General features: G+C 46.9%; 1 protein-coding gene across 1 annotated transcript; it reads left to right on the forward strand.

Moving 5' to 3' along the window:
* The first annotated feature begins 1,193 nt into the window (after window positions 1–1,193).
* Window positions 1,194–3,275, forward strand: LOC122060185 (cryptochrome DASH, chloroplastic/mitochondrial-like). The gene is made up of 5 exons (XM_042623382.1): window positions 1,194–1,641; window positions 2,126–2,265; window positions 2,423–2,638; window positions 2,754–2,894; window positions 3,093–3,275. Exons 1-5 carry the CDS (start codon window positions 1,242–1,244, stop codon window positions 3,258–3,260), a joined length of 1,065 nt encoding a protein of 354 aa, XP_042479316.1. The 5' UTR covers window positions 1,194–1,241; the 3' UTR covers window positions 3,261–3,275.
* The last annotated feature ends 16,570 nt before the right edge of the window (window positions 3,276–19,845 follow it).

Genomic DNA, 19,845 nt, shown 5'->3' on the forward strand with positions numbered 1-19,845 from the left:
AAATATTCTTCCATAGCCATGACAAAGATTTCTTTCTCTAAAGTTTCTAGAGTCTTCTAGAATGTTCTAAGGTCTTAAATTAAGTCAAGTTTAAGCATTAATCATCAAGTAAGTGATATGATCAAGATCTCTTGTAAAGATTCATAAATCCCGATCTTATCGCAAAATTGGTATAAAGTGGTATTTTTTTGACACATAGTGGACTATGGCCGACTTTGGCCAGATTGCATCTGGCGTCGACTAAATTGTAAATGGTGTATAAAAACTTACTCGGGTTGGCATCTTGGGTCGAATCTGGTTGGGTTCCTTGTTTGAACTGGGATCAGTCTATAATCTTTGGGTAGGTCTTGGTTCATTCCAAGTATGCCAAGGCCATTAATTATTTTTTAAAAACATATTTTGTCAAACTAATGCCTCCTACAAAACCAGCATGGATACACAAGATCCCGTCATGTTTCAAGGAAACTCACTTCATGATCACCTGACCACTCTGTGTGGGGAGGGGGGGAATGTGGTGTCTTAGTATGCACGTGGATTTGTGGAAGAAGAGCCCTTCTTACCTATTTTGAAACACGCTTTAAATGAGAGAAATTGTAGGGGAAATAACAGCTTTATATGTCAAGGAAGCCTGACCTACTTCTCATGAGAGAAATTTTAGGATAGAAAGATGATTCATTTCCCTTACTGCAAATATATAAGGCTGATGACAACCGTTACACCACACTCCTCTTACCATACGACTTCCCTTCCCATGCCTCACACTCACACTCACACTAGTCACTAGATAACTACTCCCTTATCCCATGACTCCATACAAAATAAAAAACCCACTTCATACGCTACGTGCTACTACAGTAGTGCATTAACAAAATAACTTGCGATTTCTTCAAAGTAAAATGTGATGCTTCATTCATGCAAACTGGCCCATCTAAAGGAGGCCTTGGGTATATTATCCGTGACCATCTAGGTCGCCCCAAACCAAAATAACTGTCTAGACGGTATGCTTCAAAATCTTGCTGATTGCATTAAGTCATGCTTCAAAAATCAAAAGTGAATCTTGTGGTCTCAATTCTAACAACCCGGATAATCTTTTATAATGGCGAGGAAATAGACACGTCATGCAGAAACGTGGAACAATTCCATTACTTGTACGATTCCTATTATTCTATTGGCCAGGAGGTTTCCACATCATCTTCATTCCATTCTTCTCCAGTGGACTGAGACTGGTTTTGAGCCTCAAAATGTTGTTGATGAGAAACCTGCCTATCCCACCAAATCTCACCTCAAAACCCTTGTTGTTTTGTACCCATATTCACCTCCCTGGTCGCTTCCAAATCATGAATTTTAGTCCAAAATCAGAACCCAATTTGGTTTCCACACCAAAGACCTTTCAGGTTCCAGGACTACATTCCGATGAAATTGATCGAGTGGCGGATGAAACGTTCCACAGATACTCTTCGTCAAAGATCCGAAGAAATGGTGTTGGGGTTGCCATTGTTTGGTTCAGAAATGATTTGAGGGTTTCGGACAATAAGGCCCTGTATCAGGCTTGGATTTCATCTGAGGCTGTGTTGCCTGTCTACTGCATTGATCCTCGGCTTTTTGGCACAACCCATTACTTCAAATTCCCTAAAACTGGAGGTATTTGCTTCCATTCTCATCACTTGAGTTACTTCCTTACTGGAATTAGTAAAATGTAAATCTTTCTTTTATATAAGGAACACAAAACTGAACTAGTAGGATGGTTGTTGAGTTAATAAGCTGATGACAAAATAATGCAACCTATTGTTTTTTTTTTTTTTTACATTGATGCTTGTCAAGTCGGCTGAATCCTCTGATTTGATTTGCCATGTCTGCAAACATTTATTACTGTAATCTGCATCTGGGTTAGACCCTGCTGTGCCTCCCTTTCTTGTAGATAAAATGCATTTACATTTGATGAGAAGTCCCTTTAAAATAAAGCATCCTATTTGGTTTACAAATTTGAACTAGTCTAGTTGAAGTTCGTCAGATCATCTTTCTTCAGTTCATATATACACAAAGTTACCACAATATTTTTCTCTACTCTCTTTTTATGTTCATACCACTACATGCCCATGTGATAATTCTTTAATTCTCATGGCAGCGTTGCGAGCAAATTTTCTGATCGACTGTTTGGCCGACTTGAAAAAGAATCTGATGAAAATGGGTTTGAACTTGATCATACAACATGGGAAACCCGAGGAAATTCTCCCTACAATCACAAAAGCTTTTGAAGTGCACACAGTTAGGAATTCTATGCTTTTGGTTGAGCTACATATATTCCTATTCCAAATTTTATCTTTTTAAATTTACACAGGGCAATTGTTTTTTTTTTCTTGTCAGACCAGTTATTTTCATCAATTTGTTGACTGACTTTGTTTATTGGGTACCATGTTTCCAGGTCTATGCCCAGAAAGAAACATGTAGTGAGGAGGTCAATGTAGAGAAACTTGTTAGTGATGCTCTGAGGATGGTGGTGAAAACACAAGGGGGATCCTCTGATAAAAAACCTGCAAATTCAAGGCTACAACTTATTTGGGGGAGTACTATGTACCATATTGATGACCTCCCTTCTAATCCAGGCAGTTTGCCAGATGTCTACACTCAGTTCCGTAAGGTGAAACTTGAATTATCCTTGTTTTTTAAGTACTCGCTTTTGGTCTGATAAATGCAGATAAGCACACTCTGGTGGAAGGAAACTAACATGATAGCCATTTTCACATAACCTACAGTCTGTTGAATCCAAGTGCACAGTACGGAGTTGCTTTAAGCTTCCAGTTTCTCTTGGGCCACTTCCTAGCAGAAGCTTGGATGATTTGGAGGGATGGGGATGTGTTCCCTCCCTTAACCAGCTTGGACTATGCCAGGAAAAGGTAGGTTTTTTTTTTGTTTTTTGGCTAAAGGTCAGCAATAATATTTTTGAAAAAAGAAAAGAAGAATTTACAGATTTAACTTCTAGGCAGATTTTTTTTTTTTGGCTAGAAAAAGCCAGGTTAACATGTTTAATGTTTATTGATTCACAATTGTAACAAACTCACTGTTCTTTCATTCTTTCTCTTGCTGTCATATAGGGTGATAAGGGAATGAGGCTTGTGGGCGGTGAAAGTGCAGCATTGGGCAGGGTGCATGAGTACTTCTGGAAGAAGGCAAGGACACTTCTCTGTGCTTTTCTGGTTATCTTCCCCCTTTTAATTATGTTAGAGAATACAAGCAGCGTGAACCAAGATTTTAAAAATTAAGACAACAAGAAGGAAAAACCTTCAGTATCCCCGTATAAAGAGCTAAAGATCATGTAGATGTTAGCAACCGCACCATATTGGAATTGAGAAGTGAGCTGGGAAAAGTGTGGCTTGTTAAAGACCCATGCACATGTCATGGTGGGAAGCTATACTGTGCTCCAAAAGTGGTTGGCGGTACTTAACTCATATTATAGTACCTATACTAGCCCAAGATTGGATTCTTAAGAGAAATAACATGCTCATTGTTAGAAATAACACACTTGAAAATCCACTTTTTTGTGAGTAAAAATTGTTAGGTACCAACATAAAGTAGTTGTAAAAGGCTTTGTTGAGTAAACAATCTGGGTCTAATTTACTCCTCACGGTGCTTAAAACATCATAAGCGCGACAGATAAGAGGAAAACATTGAAAAGTGATGATATAATATAATGCTCAGTAACTACATTGTCTCTCCAAAGTGAATACTTTAAATAATATTTTTCCAGCTGGATTGTTGGTGGTTTTGCATGATATAGGTGTTGTACACATAGTGTATGTGGTGTTGTCATTATTGACAACACAGTGCACCATAGTACAGTCAAACTAGTGGAGGGGATGGAGTTGTGAAATTTGGAGAATGGGAACTACATTAGAGTGACTGCTTTAAATACCTGGGATCCATCATTACCAAAGAAGGTGATATAGAGGATGATGTTGCCCACATAATTATAGTGGGATGGATGAGATGGAGAAGTGCGTCAGGAGTGTTATGTGGCAAACACATGCCTATCAAACTTAAGGGAAAATTTTACCGGACAATTATATAACCGGCTATGACTTATAGAGCGGAGTGTTCGGCATTCAATAAGAGGAATTTGAATAAACTAAGTGTAGCATAAATGAGAATGCTGAGAATGTTGTGTGGCAAGACCAGGAGAGATAGAGTAATGAATGATCACATTAGAAGTGAATTGGAAGTCACCCCTATCCAAAACAAACTCCGCAAGAGCCAATTGAGGTGGTATGGCCATGTCCAATAGAGACCTATGGATTCCCCACTACAGAATTATGACCAAATTCAATGGGATAGAGCCAGAAGAGGTAGGGGCCTGAAATGACTATTGATGAAGTGGTAAGAAAAGATATGCACATGGTAGGGCACGATTGTAGTATGACCACGAATAGAGTTTTGTGGAGGATAAGGACCCTTGTTAATGTAGACTAGGGTTGGGAGTCTAACCAAGTCTCAACTGTAGGATCTTTTTACCAGAAGAACAACCAGAATAGAACAACAATACAAACTGATATAGCCAAAATAACCTCTCGGTGGGGGCCATGACACGTGTCACTGCTGGGACACGTGTCCTCCGCCAGACGAAGGTTCCAAGAAACCACTCACACTCGAGCACGCTCAATCACCGAGGCACGCCCGCAGAATCACGCGGGATCACGTCGTCTGCATGAGGGGAATATTCCCCCAGAAGGTTGGACGTATTCGAGTAGGACTCTAAGAAGGCCGAAGGGGGAAAAACCCTAAGGCCAAAGAGCTATATAAGAAGGCACGGAAGAAAGGGGAAGGTAAGTTCTGAGACCCTCACCATTACTCCCTTATTGAACTGTGCGGCCGACCCTGACTTGAGCGTCGGAGGACTAACCCCGGACAAAGTTCCGGGCCTCCGTCGTCTGTGTTTGTGTAGGTTGGACTAGCAGGGTTTTTGGCAGCAACAGATTGGCGCCGTCCGTGGGAACGACGGTAATGGTGGGGAGAACCTACAACCGAAGAAGGACGAGAGCGACGTCCAACGTAGACATGGGGGAAGAACCTTCAGGGGAGCTTCCTCCCTCGGCGGAGACTGGACGAGAAAGGGGTCATGACGACCGGGAAGTGTCCGTCAGATACCAGCGGTCGGCTGGATATTCAGTACGGGAAGGCAGCGACCATCAGCCTCCCACGGCCCAGGAGTACGTGACAAGGCAGCAGTTCGAAGACCTCCAGAACAAATATAACCGGATGGCCGAGACTATGAGGGAGGTCTCCAAAGCTGTCTCCCATAAGACCGGCGGAGCACCCCCAGGTACCCACGTCCAGTTCGAGAGGGCTCGAGAAGAAGACCGAAGCAGTACGGGATCGACGAGGGCCGGCCGCGATCCTCGAAGCCGAGCAAGGGAGAGTCCCGCGCCCCGAAGTAGGACGCGACGCGCCGCCAGAGACCCGCATGGGGATCAGCACCAAGGGGACAAACAGAGGTCCGAGGACTCGGGATTAAAGAGGATGATCTTAGACCTGAAGGACGAGATCAGAAAGGTGGCAGAAAACCAGACAGGGAACCGCGAACCCGACCTCACCAATGATACGGCCTTAGCTGACGAGGTCATGAGGGACCCGCTCCCGGTCGGTTTTCGCCTGCCCAAGTACGACACCTATGACGGGTCGGGGGACCCCGTCGATCACTTGGAAGGATTTAAGGTCGCCATGCAATTCCATCGCGTCTCAGAAAATATCATGTGTCGAGCCCTCCCATTGACGTTCAGGGGGGCGGCGAGGCTGTGGTATAACCGACTACCGACGAAGTCGATCCACAGCTTCAGCGACCTGAGTTACTTCTTCGTGAAGGGGTTCTCTAGTAGCCAGCCCCTCCAGAAGACTACGTTGAACCTAACCAACGTCAAACAGCAAGAAGGGGAATCGCTGCGGAATTACATGAAGCGATTCCAACAAGAAAAGATCACAATCAGGGGCCTAGACCCGAAGGAGGAGTTCACGGCCCTGCTAGGTGGCGTCAAGGACAAGGAATTGAAGAGGTCCCTGGCGAAGCATACGCCTAGATATCTGACCGAGCTGAGGGCGCGATGCGATAAGTACATCCAGATGGAAGAAACCCTCCAGGCAGATGAAGAAGTCGAAAGGAAGGCGGCGAGGAAGAGGCCCTTAAGGGTTGATGATAAACCCATCGAAGAAGGAAAAAGATGAAAGTCCGAGCACAGTCGGGCCCCCAGTCCACCGAGGAAGTTTGAGAGGTATGCACCCCTGAACCGAAGGCGAACAGAGGTGTTAATGCAGATAAAAGATTCTCCAGATGCCAGGGCCATGAAGTGGCCAGGAAAGATGGGGCGACATCCTGAAAGACGCAATGTGGATAGATACTGCCACTTCCACAGAGACCACGGCCATGACACCGAAGACTGTTGGCATCTCAAGGGGGAGATAGAAGGAATGATCAGAAGGGGATACTTAGGCAGATTTGTAGACCGGGAGAAAGAGCTGGCTCCAGAAGGCACTGGCCGGAGAGATAACCGTCGGAGAGATGGTGCAGGTCGGTATGAAAGAGGGGGGCTCGCCCGCAGAGGAAATCAAGAACAGCGGAGAAACCAGACACCAGAGGGAGATGGACGCCGGCCTCGAGAGGAGAACAAGAGCCCAACAAGAGTTATAGCAACCATCTGTGGAGGCCCGGCCGCAGGAGAGAGTTCGGTCTCTGCCAGGAAGGCGAAGGCCTACGCGAGGAGCGTACATGTGGCAGAATGGTCGAACAAGAAGGCGAAGACGGGGACGGTCATCTCCTTCTCAGACGATGATCTGGAAGGGGTACAGACCCCGCATGATGATGCCTTGGTCATCGCCATGACTATAGGAGATTGCAAAGTAAAAAGGATCTTAGTGGATAACGGCAGCTCAGCTGATATCCTGTTCCTCGAAGCTTTCCGGAAGATGGGCCTCGACGAAGGAAAATTAAAAAAGGTCGAACACCCGCTGCAAGGATTCTCTGGCGTCCCGGTGAAGGTGGAAGGGTCGATTGAGCTGCCGGTCCGGGCTGGCACCGGAGATCGCCAGGTGACGGTGATGATCAACTTCCTCGTGGTGAGCATTACATCAGCGTATAATGCCATACTAGGAAGAGTCGGGTTGAATCTGTTAAAGGCTATCGTCTCCACCCCCCATCTTAAAATGAAGTTCCCTACCAAGAATGGCGTGGGGGAGTGTCGGGGCGATCAGGAGACGTCCCGAAGATGTTACGCCACTACCCTCTGGGGAAAGGAAAAGGCGGGTGAAACGCTCCCGATAGAGGATCTACGTGATGATGCCAGTTATCAACGAGGAGAGCCGGCCGAAGATTTGGTGCAAGTTGAAGCTGAAGAAGGAGATCACACCCGGCAATTCCAGATTGGGGCTACCATGCCAAGGTCGCAGCAAGAAAGACTCATCTCATTCTTACGGAGCAACGCTGACGTATTCGCCTGGTCGGCATCGGACATGCCCGGGATCGACCGAGAGGTAATAGAACATCACCTGAATGTTAGCCCCATGAAGAAGCCGGTGCAGCAGAGGAAAAGGACGTTCGCCCCAGAAAGACAGAAGAAGATAAACGAGGAAGTAGAAAAGTTACTGAAGGCCCGGTTCATCCGAGAGATCTAGTACCCGGAGTGGATATCTAACGTGGTGATGGTCCCGAAGGCAAACGGGAAGTGGAGGATCTGCATCGACTTCACCGACCTGAATAAGGCCTGCCCCAAGGATGCATACCCCCTGCCAAAGATAGACCTGCTCATCGACGCCACGGCGGGATACGAGACGCTGAGTTTCATGGATGCATACTCGGGGTACAACCAAATCAAAATGGCCGAGGCTGATGTCCCGAAAACATCCTTCATAACTGAAGGAGGGTTGTACTGCTATGAGGTCATGCCTTTCGGGCTAAAGAACGCGGGGGCCACCTATCAGAGGTTGGTGAACAAAGTTTTTAAAGGGCTGATCGGCAAGACCATGGAAGTGTACGTGGATGACATGCTCGTGAAAAGCCTGAAGGCGGAAAGACACATCCAAGACTTGGAAGAGGCGTTCCGAGTGCTACGACGGTACGGCATGAAGCTGAACCCAGCAAAATGTGCCTTCGGAGTAGCCTCGGGGAAGTTCCTCTGCTTCATCGTTTCAGAAAGAGGAATCGAAGCCAACCCAGTCAAAATATAAGCCATTCGGGACATGAGGTCACCCCAGAACGTAAAGCAAGTCCAGGAGCTGACGGGTCGGGTAGCTGCCCTCGGAAGATTCATGTCTCGGTCTGCTGATAGATGCCTTCCTTTCTTCAAGGCGCTGAAAGGGGCTAAAAGGTTCGAGTGGACGGAGGAGTGCGAAAGATCTTTCGAGCAATTGAAGGAGTACTTGGCCGCACCCCCACTGCTGACAAAGCCGAACACCGGAGATGTCCTACAGCTGTACCTTGCTGTATCGGCAGTTGCTGTAAGCGCCGTACTGACGAAAGAGGAAGGAAAGCAACAACGGCCAATATACTACGTCAGCCGAACCCTTTTAGATGCCGAGACAAGATACCGAAAGGCGGAGAAAGTGGCATACGCCCTCGTGACGGCGGCAAGAAAGCTGAGGCCATATTTTCAGTCACATACAGTATGCGTACTCACCGACCAGCCTCTGAAGAAAATACTGCAGCGACCAGATATGTCTGGTCGTCTGGTAAATTGGGCCATAGAGCTGGGAGAGTTCGACATCCAGTAAAAGCCGAGAACCGCAATTAAAGCACAGGCCCTCGCAGACTTCATAGCGGAGACGACGATCCCCGATGACCCGCAGGAATCTGTCGAGGAACGAGCAGAGGAGGCTTGGACGCTGTATGTGGATGGGGCTTCCAATAGCGATGGAAGTGGCGCTGGAATTGTGTTGGTAAGCCCCGAAGGCTTCAAAGTAGAATGCGCCCTACGGTTCGGCTTCGACGCCTCCAACAACGAAGCGGAGTACGAGGCGATAATAGCCGGAATTAATCTGGCCCGGGCTTTGATGGTGAAGGAACTGGTAGTGAATAGCGACTCCCAACTCGTGGTGCGGCAAGTGAATGGCGAATACGAGGCCAAAGAGCAGAGGATGGCCGAATACTTGAACGCGGTGCGAGAAGGGTCAGCAGCTTTCAAGGAATTTGAGGTAAAGCAGGTGTCACGAGAAGAGAATGCTAGCGCAGACGCACTGTCGCAGCTGGCCACTTCCGACTTCGCGGAACTTGGACGAGCGGTGTACTTCGAAGTACTACCACAGCCAAGCATCGAGAAACCCCACGAGGTGTTACCCGTAGGTGAAAACGGCCGAAGCTGGATGGACGCCATAATAGAATACCTCAAGGAGGGGAAGCTCCCAGAGAACAGGGACGAAGCAAGGAAACTAAGAATAAGGTCAGCGCGCTTCTTTCTGAAAGACGACACTCTATACAAGATAGGGTTTACCTCACCATACCTCAAGTGCCTGGATTCTTCCGACGGCGACTATGCGCTCCGGGAGGTGCATGAGGGGATATGTGGCCAACACCTTGGGGCCCGGGCCCTGGCGCACAAAGTACTAAGGCAGGGCCTGTACTGGCCGACAATGAGAAAGGACGCAGAATCGCTGGTCAGGAAATGCGTCAAGTGCCAGATGTTCGCCCCCGTGCCTAGGCTACATTCTACCGAGCTATCGTCCCTATCTAGCCCAGTACTGTTCGCCATGTGGGGGATGGACATCTTAGGCCCGTTCCCCTTGGCCACGAGGCAAAGGAAGTTTGTCGTGGTGGCAGTCGACTACTTCACGAAATAGGCGGAAGCCGAAGCCCTAGCAACGATAATAGAAAAGAGCATAAGGGACTTCTTCCAAAGGGCGGTGGTATACAGATTCGGAATCCCCCAGGTCGTGGTTACGAAAAATGGAACTCAGTTTGCCAATCCAACCTTCGACGCGTTCTGTGAAGCCCTCGGCATCAACCACAGGAAAACCTCCGTCGGGTATCCCTCGACCAATGGGCAAACAGAGGTAACCAACCGTACGTTGCTCCAAGGGATAAAAAAGAGGCTAGATGATGCCAAAGGACTATGGGCAGACGAGTTGCACCACATTCTCTGGGCCTACCGCACCACTGAGAGGTTAGCTACCGGAGAAACACCCTTCATGTTAACATACGGCACTGAAGCTGTACTCCCAGTGGAGATAGGGGCTATTACCCATCGGATTCGGTACTACAACGAAGACGAAAACGACGGAGGACTCCGGGCAAATTTGGACCTCTTGGCAGAAACCAGAGAAGCTTCACAGGAAAGGATCGCCGCCTACCAACGGAGGGTCGCCAGGCACTACAACACCAAAGTCCGGAAGAACGAATTTAGGCAGGGCGACCTTGTCCTCAGAAGGGCGGAAGTGTCGGACCCGAGGCATCAAGGGAAGCTAGACCCAAGCTGGGAAGGTCCCTACAGAGTCTCGAGGGTAATACGACCAGGGTCCTACCACCTAGAGACTACGGGGGGAGTAAGGGTACCCCGATCGTGGAACTCAGATAATCTAAGAAAATTCCACCAGTAGTAGTCATTTGTAAATTTTTCCGTATGTCGTTCTTTGCAATTATTGTCCTTTTGAACCTTTTTAAGTTGTAATTCATCTTGAAATCCGTAAGATTTAATTCATGAATAATACGAAAGCTGGTTTACGGCAACTGAGGATTCTCCAGGCTGATTACCTCTAACCCTGAGGAACGGATGACTGAAGGTCCACACCTTGGTGGAGGCTCAATCACCCCTTCGGCTCGGAGTTCGGCCATAGCCGAACAGACCTGACCGAAGGGGTAGCATCTAACAGACCCTTCGGCTGGAGCCGAGGGTACCTTCGGTGATTCGGTGATTTGGACGGTCGACCTTCGGTGAACCTTTCGACCTAAGCCGAAAGCAAAATGCTTTGTATTGCTTGGTGATCCTGATTGTTGGGCGGTCGACCTTCGGTGAACCCCTCGACCTTCGGTGAACCCTTCGGCTCGAGCCGAGAGGGAAAACACTTGGTAAAATATTGCTAGTGATAATAGGGTCGGCCTTCGTCGGACTTACTAACAGGTCGGACTTACTAACAGGTCGACCCTCGGCCAAGTTTCGGGGAAATAAGCTTAAGAAGGTCAGCTAGGGTTTCGGCCCTCTACAACTATTTACGAACCACAGATCATTAAATGGACAGTTGGAAAAAGAACGAGTGCATTCATAAAGCCCGAAGGCGAAGATTACATACGAAGCCCGAAGGCAAAAGACTACATTAAGGCCCGAAGGCTAGTTACATACGAAGCCCGAAGGCAAAAGACTACATTAAGGCCCAAAGGCTAATTACATGACAAGAGAGGGGGTAGCCTGCGCTGAGAGCCAAGGCGACCTTAAGGAGCGTCCGTCGGGTTCGCGGCCTCGTCTTCGGCGGGGAGTGCCTCCTGGTCCGAACCTCCACGACCAGGGGTCGGAGGGACTTCCCTATGCAGCTGGACCTCGCCTTCCTCGCTGCCGCCTCCACCTTCGGCGTCGGCAACCTCGGTGGCCGATGGCACCGCCTCCACATCGTCGTCCTCGAAGATGAGGCCGCTGTCTGCAAAGGAAACCCCAGGGTAGCGCTCGAGGACCCAATCTCGGACCTCGGTAGCGCCCATTGTGTACCCTGGGGCGATGGCGTTCTTGATCTCCTCCTTGAAGGCCTCGGAGGACCGATACTTCTCGACCCCTCGGGCTTCGGCTTCCTGAAGGCGGGCCCTCACTTGTGACTTCAACTCCGAGAGGGCTAGGTCCCTCTCCAGGTGCTCCACCTTCTCGAGGAGGGTGGAGTGCTCGTTGTCTAGGGAGACCTTCTCCCTCTCGCTGGCTTCAAGCTCCCGACACATGGCCTCGGCTCGAGCCGCCAGCTGACCCATCTGGTTCTGAGCCTGCACAGAGCACCGAAGGTCAAAATGAAAAAATATATATATAGTACAAGTAAAAAAGAGGCAGGAGGACCGAAGGGGAAGGAGGACCGAAGCTTACCCCCGCCATGTAGATGCACGCCGAGGTGATCAGTGCCGCCGTCCCTTGCTTCTGGCCTTCGGTGGCGTCTCGGGGAAGACTCCCCTTCATCACCAACTCTCTGGAAACCCGTCCGACGGCCAGAGTGTCGTCTTCTTTCACCGACCATTGTGGGATGAACCCCACCTCAGCCCTCATCGACGGGACCTTCGGGCCTCGGGAGGCAGCGGCGGACGAAGGGTCTTGAGCAAGACCGTCTCTAGGAGCAGCAAGGGCTTGGACAGCCTCGGCAGTCGACCCTTCCACCCTGGACCTCTTCTTCGGAGTCTCAGAAGACGGTCCAGTCTTTTCCTTCCTCTTGGACTTCGGCTGCTGGGAGGCGTCACGGGCCTTGGCTTCCTTTATCTTTGCCTGTCTTGCGGCGGCGGCGGCCTTAGCCTCGGCTCTGGTAACTTGCACTGCAAGAAGAAACAAGAGGTATTAGTACGAAGGACCGACACTCGAAGGAAGCAGACGGAGTCTAGCCTAACTCACCCGGGCTAAGCCCGAACTTGAAGAGGATGGCGTCGGACTTGAGGCAGTCGGCCTCGACTGGAGAACAGCCTTCCTGCCGCCTCGCCATCGCCAACGACTCCGCGTCTGCCCCGAATAGGGCAGGGGCGGAGTTCACATCCCTAAGGTCCGGGATGTCCCAGACCGTGCCGAAGGGCACCCCCTCGGTCGACTTCACAAAGAAGTACTTTTCCTTCCATCCATGGATGGAAGTCGGGTAACCCTTCAGGAGCCGAAGGTCCTTTCGGGGGCAAAAATAGTACCAGCCCGTAAGTCCCTTGCAGGCCTGAAGAAGAAAACAGTTTATGAAAAGTTGAAGGGAGAGAGGCCTCTTGTGCCGAACGAAGAAGATGACGAAGCTTAACGCTTGTCGCCACCCGTTCGGCGTTAGCTGGGTCGGGCTTACCCCATAGTGCCGAAACACTTTGGTAAAGAAGGGGTGGAGGGGCAGCCGAAGGCCTCCTTGTACAGGCACAGCTCCTCGGGGTTCCGATAGCTGGCTCGGTCAGAGGGTCTGGGCAGACGGAGCTCGAAAGCATCCGAAACGCCGAAGGAGGCCCTCAGCTCCTCCAGTTCTGGTTCGTCCATCGTGGAGACGATCTTAAGGGCCTCAACTTCTAGGGGCTCCTGTGTCTGGGCTCGGGCGTCGAGCACCCTCTCCCTGAACTCCTCACCGTTGGAGCCACCCTTGGACCCCGACGGTGAGGCCGCCGACGATGAGTCGCGGGAGGAGGGAGAGTCGGTGGAATCCGAGGACATCCCTCGGACTTCCCCAGGACTCCTATACCTACGTCTTGGTCTTGACCTCTCGCGGGACGATGGGCTGTAGCCCGACGAGGAAGACATCACTTACTTGTTGCTAAGCTAAGGAAGAAGAGGATGAGGCTAGAAGGGGATCCGAGGCCGAAGGTGAGCTCTCCGAAGGGAAAAAAGAAAGGTTGCCCCACAAATGGCCCCCCACACTATATAGATGGAGGAATGGCGGTACGACTTCCGAGCATTAATGGCACCGCCACGTCAGGGTACGAAGCCTCGAGGTTTGCGCCCGAACGGACCTAGCAGACGATCTCACCTTCGGTTGGGAGTTCGGCCAAAGCCGAACGGACCTGACCGAGGGTCCCTCCTTCGGTTGGGAGTTCGGCCAAAGCCGAACGGACCTGACCGATGGTCCCTCCTTCGGTTGGGAGTTCGGCCAAAGCCGAACGGACCTGATCGAGGGTCCCTCCTTCGGTTGGGAGTTCGGCCAAAGCCGAACGGACCTGACCGATGGTCCCTCCTTCGGTTGGGAGTTCGGCCAAAGCCGAACGGACCTGACCGAGGGTCCCTCCTTCGGTTGGGAGTTCGGCCAAAGCCGAACGGACCTGACCGAGGGTCCCCCCTTCGGTTGGGAGTTCGGCCAAAGCCGAACGGACCTGACCGAGGGTCCCTCCTTCGGTTGGGAGTTCGGCCAAAGCCGAACGGACCTGACCGAGGGTCCCTCCTTCGGTTGCGAGTTCGGCCAAAGTCGAACGGACTTGACCGAGGGTCCCTCCTTCGGTTGGGAGTTCGGCCAAAGCCGAACGGACCTGACCGAGGGTCCCTCCTTCGGTTGGGAGTTCGGTCAATGCCGAACGGACCTGACCGAGGGTCCCTCCCACGGTTGGGAATTCGGCCAAAGCCGAACGGACCTGACCGAGGGCCCCTCCCTCGGCAGGGGGCTCGGCAAAGCCGAGCGGTGCTGACCGAAGGTTCCACCTTCGACAGGGGGCTCAGTAAAGCCGATCCGAAGCGGCCAAAGGTCTTTCTCTCGATCGACCCCAAAGCCTTAGTCACTGGTAATGCCAAGACCGAGGGAACAAGTCAACCAAAGAAGATGGTTACTCCCACAGGAAGAAGCTCCTAGTGGAAGTAAGGGGGCTCCTGATATGGCGAAAATAACCTCTCGATGGGGGCCATGACACGTGTCATTGCTGGGACACGTGTCCTCCGCCAGACGAAGGTTCCAAGAAACCACTCACACTCGAGCACGCCCAATCACCGAGGCACGCCCGCAGAATCACGCGGGATCACGTCGTCTGCATGAGGGGAATATTCCCCCAGAAGGTTGGACGTATTCGAGTAGGACTCTAAGAAGGCCGAAGGGGGAAAAACCCTAAGGCCAAAGAGCTATATAAGAAGGGACGGAAGAAAGGGGAAGGTAAGTTCTGAGACCCTCACCATTACTCCCTTATTGAACTGTGCGGCCGACTCTGACTTGAGCGTCGGAGGACTAACCCCGGACAAAGTTCCGGGCCTCCGTCGTCTGTGTTTGTGTAGGTTGGACTAGCGGGGTTTTCGGCAGCAACAGTATACAACTTCTATTTACATAACTTCTTCCAAATATTCCATCTGAATCTTCAAAAATTCTCTCTAACACACTGCCATTGTATAAATAAATATTTATTCACTTTTAATGTACATATCTTTCACTCGTTACTTCTACTTTACCTATACAACTTGTGACATGTCTCAAAGCACTTTCATGTCAACATGTACGCTGGCACGTTATTTTTAGCCACCTAATGACATTGTGAGCATATTTAAATTAGCAAAACACCCCTAGTAGTGCCACTCGCAAGAGAGCACTAACATGCCCTTGCACATCAACATCCTCGTAACCATAGTATCTCATGTGAACTAACAAAATATAACCCTGTAGGTTGTACTTGTTATTCTTGATATTACATAATGACCAAACTACCCATGGAATCTTGTACACCTCATCTAGCACTGTGGGACCTATTAACACACATCTTCATCATGACTCCAAAAGTTGTACATGTATATTGTGCACTAGAGCTCTCAACTAATACTGTCCCTAATACTCTTTTATCAGACTATCTTTGATACTATGCTATTTCTCACTGCATGTCACTCTGCAAGTTGTACTACTTTGCTAACTTAGATTGTATTGTGTTGATAACAATGACAACACCAGTTACACTGTGTGTACAACAAAGATTACAGATGCTTGTCTCCACCTACATATTGTGTCTAACATCCTAACATGTCGTATTTGATTAATCATGCTACCCATATAAATCTCTATTCATTACATTTTGACATGTGGGGGGAGAGTGAGATTACACTTATTTAGGGTGGGTAGAGTCTATAATATCTGATTCACCTGACTCCATGGATTCCTACTTAGATGTGCTATCTTTCTAATTCCATGAAGTTTCCAACAATACTAGTGTTATATATGTCCTTCCTGCACTCCCATTTGTGCTACTGGTGATATATCCCTTACAACCAATGACAACATGTCTTCTACAACAAATAGGTCGATGAATAGTCTATGTACCATACTGTCAGTGTTGAACACTTCTCATGTGCCATTCTATTGAGCCCACTATTTCATCCTCTCATTCACTATTGCATGAAAAAAAAAAAAAAATGATTACAAGGGGACAAAAATGTGTCTTCACGCCAAATTCCAAGTATGAAAATATTTATATGAACTCATCTCTACCATCTAAGACAAAGGATAACTATTTAACCCTTCAACATCTAGGTTGACTTGCAGCAATGGAGAAATTTTTGCACTTCATGTCAATCATACTTAGGAGCTTGTCCCTCCACAAGAAGATATGAACATAGTTGGTTCAAAACTAGGTTCACAAAACTAAAGGCAGATGGGTCTTTAGATTGATTAAAGGAACATTTAGATACAAAATGATTCAATCAAATCTCAGGGGTTGATTTCTCATAAACATTTTCATTAGCTATTAAATCAGGCACAAGTCGCACAATTCTTATTATTGCTACTGTAAAAGGATGGAAAATATTTTCACTAAATGTGAAGAATGCATTTCTTCATAGTGATCAATCTGACTCGGTCTATGACTCGTCGATCTGTTTTGAAAAACTGAACCATCCAGATTATGTGTTCAAACTTCAAAGACCCTTGTATGGACTCAAAGATCCCCTTTTGAGATTGGTTTGATCGCTTTAATATGTTCATCTCTATTGGATTCTATTGTTGTGTTGCGGATATTTCCTCTTTGTTCGATCTACATCAGATCGAATCATTATACTTCTTTTGTATGTTGATGATATTCTCCTTATTGACAGTAATCATACTTTGGTCAATGGAGTGCTACTTTTACAAGTTGGTGCTAAATTATGGTCAAATATTTGGAGGAATTACATTATTTTCTTGGCATTGAGGTTCGTCATTTTGATGGTGGAATTTTTCTTTTTCAAGAAAAATATGCTTGGAATCTCGACTTAGGCTCATATGATGACTGAATGCAAGCCCGTTAGTATACCTATGGATCGAAAGGCCACGTATAAACCATGTAATTATCTTTATTCTAATTGTACCATTATAGGAGCATAGTGGGAGCATTGCAATTTTTCACATTTGCTAGACCATATTTAGCTTACAATGTTAACCATGTCCGCCAATACATGCATTAGCCATTGTGGACCATTTTCAACAAGTATAGTAGATCCTTCGATTCTTGAAGGGCAAAATTGATTGTAGTATAAGAATACTTTTCCTCATTAAATTAATTTTTTTTTCTAATGCAGATTAGATTGGTTGTCCCTGTACCCATCACTTTACAAGCAGTTATTGTACATTTCTTGATACTAATAATCTTCTCACCTAGAGTGCCCAGAAGTAAAAGATTGTTTCTCGCTCCACTGCTAACACGGAGTATAGTGCCCTTGCCTATGCAAATTGTAGAACTCACGACTTTCTTTCATCTTACATGACATATGCATTTCGTTTGAGGAGGGAGTAATGATAATATTGATCATAATAAACAAAGAGATAGTGATCAAGACATTGGATATCACAGTCATGTTATATAAGAAAAGAATATTGAAGATAATGATCTTAACAAACAAAGAAAAAAGATAACTAAGATATTGATAAGAATGACCAAGAAATTGAACATAATGATCATCCTCCTCCACCAACCTTTCATAAGTAATAAGTCAATATTATGCATTAATTGCATTGATTATTTTTGGGCTTACGGGCAAGGTTCCTTTGCCAGTCTAGCTTTCCCACATATAGATATAACTAGGGTGAAAATATTCAACATGTATGGGCAACTAGGTCTTTGCACATGCAATTATATATGACATGTGTATGTTAGTCTGACAAAATCCTTTTCTCCTTCTTTTATTTTAGCATTACATTTAATATTATATTACTATTGTACTAAATTTTTTTCACGGGGGGGGGCGGGGAGGGAAGCTTCTCTAGTCCCACCTCGGGAAATATAGAGAGACTCTAAAAAATGTACTCAAGCCTTTTACCCAGAAACGTTTCAAGCCTTGACTGAGTGCTGCTACTTGACTGAAAAATTATATCCATGCAACCCACCCACAAGACTAAAATAAATTTGATGAGTTTTAAAAAAAGTGATTGAATGACAATTTTGGAACCCTCTGAACTGCCATATGGAAAATATATTGCCTCTGATAAAAGCTAGTTTGGCAAAGGCATACGTAGTTTCTCGTGAGACCCCTTGAGCGTAGATATAGCCTAAGGCCTATTTTCACCAGCAAAGATTTTAAGATAATGAATACAAAGATTTATAAAGACATGGATTCTTATTTTATTTTATTTTATTTTATTTGAGAAAATGAAGCTTAGAAGACAACATAGTTCTTACATCCAGACACAAGGAGGGGCAAAATGACTATCATACCCCATGAGAATCCTACCGTTATTGATGTTTCCATGTGTGCTCTCATTGGTCCCCTTCCTGATGTAGGTGCTACACTGCCTTTTAGGGATTTTTTTTTTGGGTGAATAAAGGCTAGGATTGCTAGTTTGTTACTAATCATATGAATGTAGAAGTGTCAATCTTGAGCCGCACTGGTAGGCCCGATCAAGCCCGACTCGCTTAAGGCCCGGCCTGAACCGACAATCCGACACGTTTATTAAACAGGCATTTACGGTGTAGGCTACTAGCCCGTCGGTCACCTGACCGGCTCGGCTCGTCCCGTTTAAGAAGCCCACTTAAACCGAGCTATTTAGCCCATCCGACCCAATCCCTTTAAAACTGCCAAAATACCTATTTTACCACTACTAATTCAAAATAATAGTAAAAACTTTGTAATAAAAAATCTATGATAGATGATGTTGAAAACTATATTATATTCAACTTTGTAATAAAATAAAATAGGGTCTTTTGAGATGTTTTAATAGGGAGTGAATGAAGGGCAGACAATGTTTTTGAAGAACAATCACTTTGGTACTTGTCATAATCTCTCTTTTTTTTTTTTTTTTTTTTTTTTTTTTTTTTTTTTTTTTGTTTTAAACAACCATGATCTTATATGTGATTAACTGTGAAGAGTTTTTGGGTGACATTTACTATGTTCAAATGGAAGATTTCTGAACATTTAATCCACTTAAAAAAGGATTTTAGAGGGAGCCCGTTTAAGGTAGCCCGATTAAAGCCCTCCACTGACTAGCCCGATTACAAACCATACCACGTCCCCCAAACCTAGGTCTGTTTAAGTAAACGGGCGTTCACAGTGCAAGAGTTTCACACCGCCAAGCCCGGTTTGGCCCTATCGAGACCACCCCGGCTCGACCGACTGACACCCCTATATGAACATACCCACCTAGGGGTAGGGGTGAAACAGGGCTAGGTATCCGGGTTGGGTTAGGTTTCTTAAAACCCTAGCCCAACCTTGAGTCCCCAAAATTGAACTCAGGCCCAACTCAACCCTATAGGGTTAATGCTTAAGCCCAACCTATCGAACTCGGCCCTAATTGACCTTAATTAGGCAGGGTTGGGCTTGATTTTTCCAAGGTCAGGCTAACCTTGATTGACCATGCATATTTTTGCCATTTGTATGATACGAAAAAAAAAAAAAAAAAAGGAAGTACAACACAATAATAGATGTTCATGATACCTGACCATAAGAATCAATGACTGAAATTTCATTATTTTAAATAAAAATGATAGCATGATAACAATAAATTATATTATATAAATCCTAGTTAAAATTAGGGCCATGTTGGGCCGGGCAGGATTGGACCTAGGTCTCAACCCAAGCTTGGCTCAATCCTAACCCAAGGTTAGAAATCTTACCCTAGATTCTATTCAGATTCAGGAGGCTTGGGGTAGTCAGGCCAAACTTAACCCCTAGCCATACCCTTATATAATACTAGTAAGGAAAAACATGTGCAAATACAAGTGTGGCCAAACCTTTTTATACACTAAAATAATGCATGGTCATCACATTTTCATTTATTTCTTATAATCAACAATCTCATACAGGTTTTTTTTTTTTTTTT

The sequence above is a fragment of the Macadamia integrifolia genome, chromosome 13 (genome assembly GCF_013358625.1).
Source record: "Macadamia integrifolia cultivar HAES 741 chromosome 13, SCU_Mint_v3, whole genome shotgun sequence".
NCBI classification, from domain to species: domain Eukaryota; kingdom Viridiplantae; phylum Streptophyta; class Magnoliopsida; order Proteales; family Proteaceae; genus Macadamia; species Macadamia integrifolia.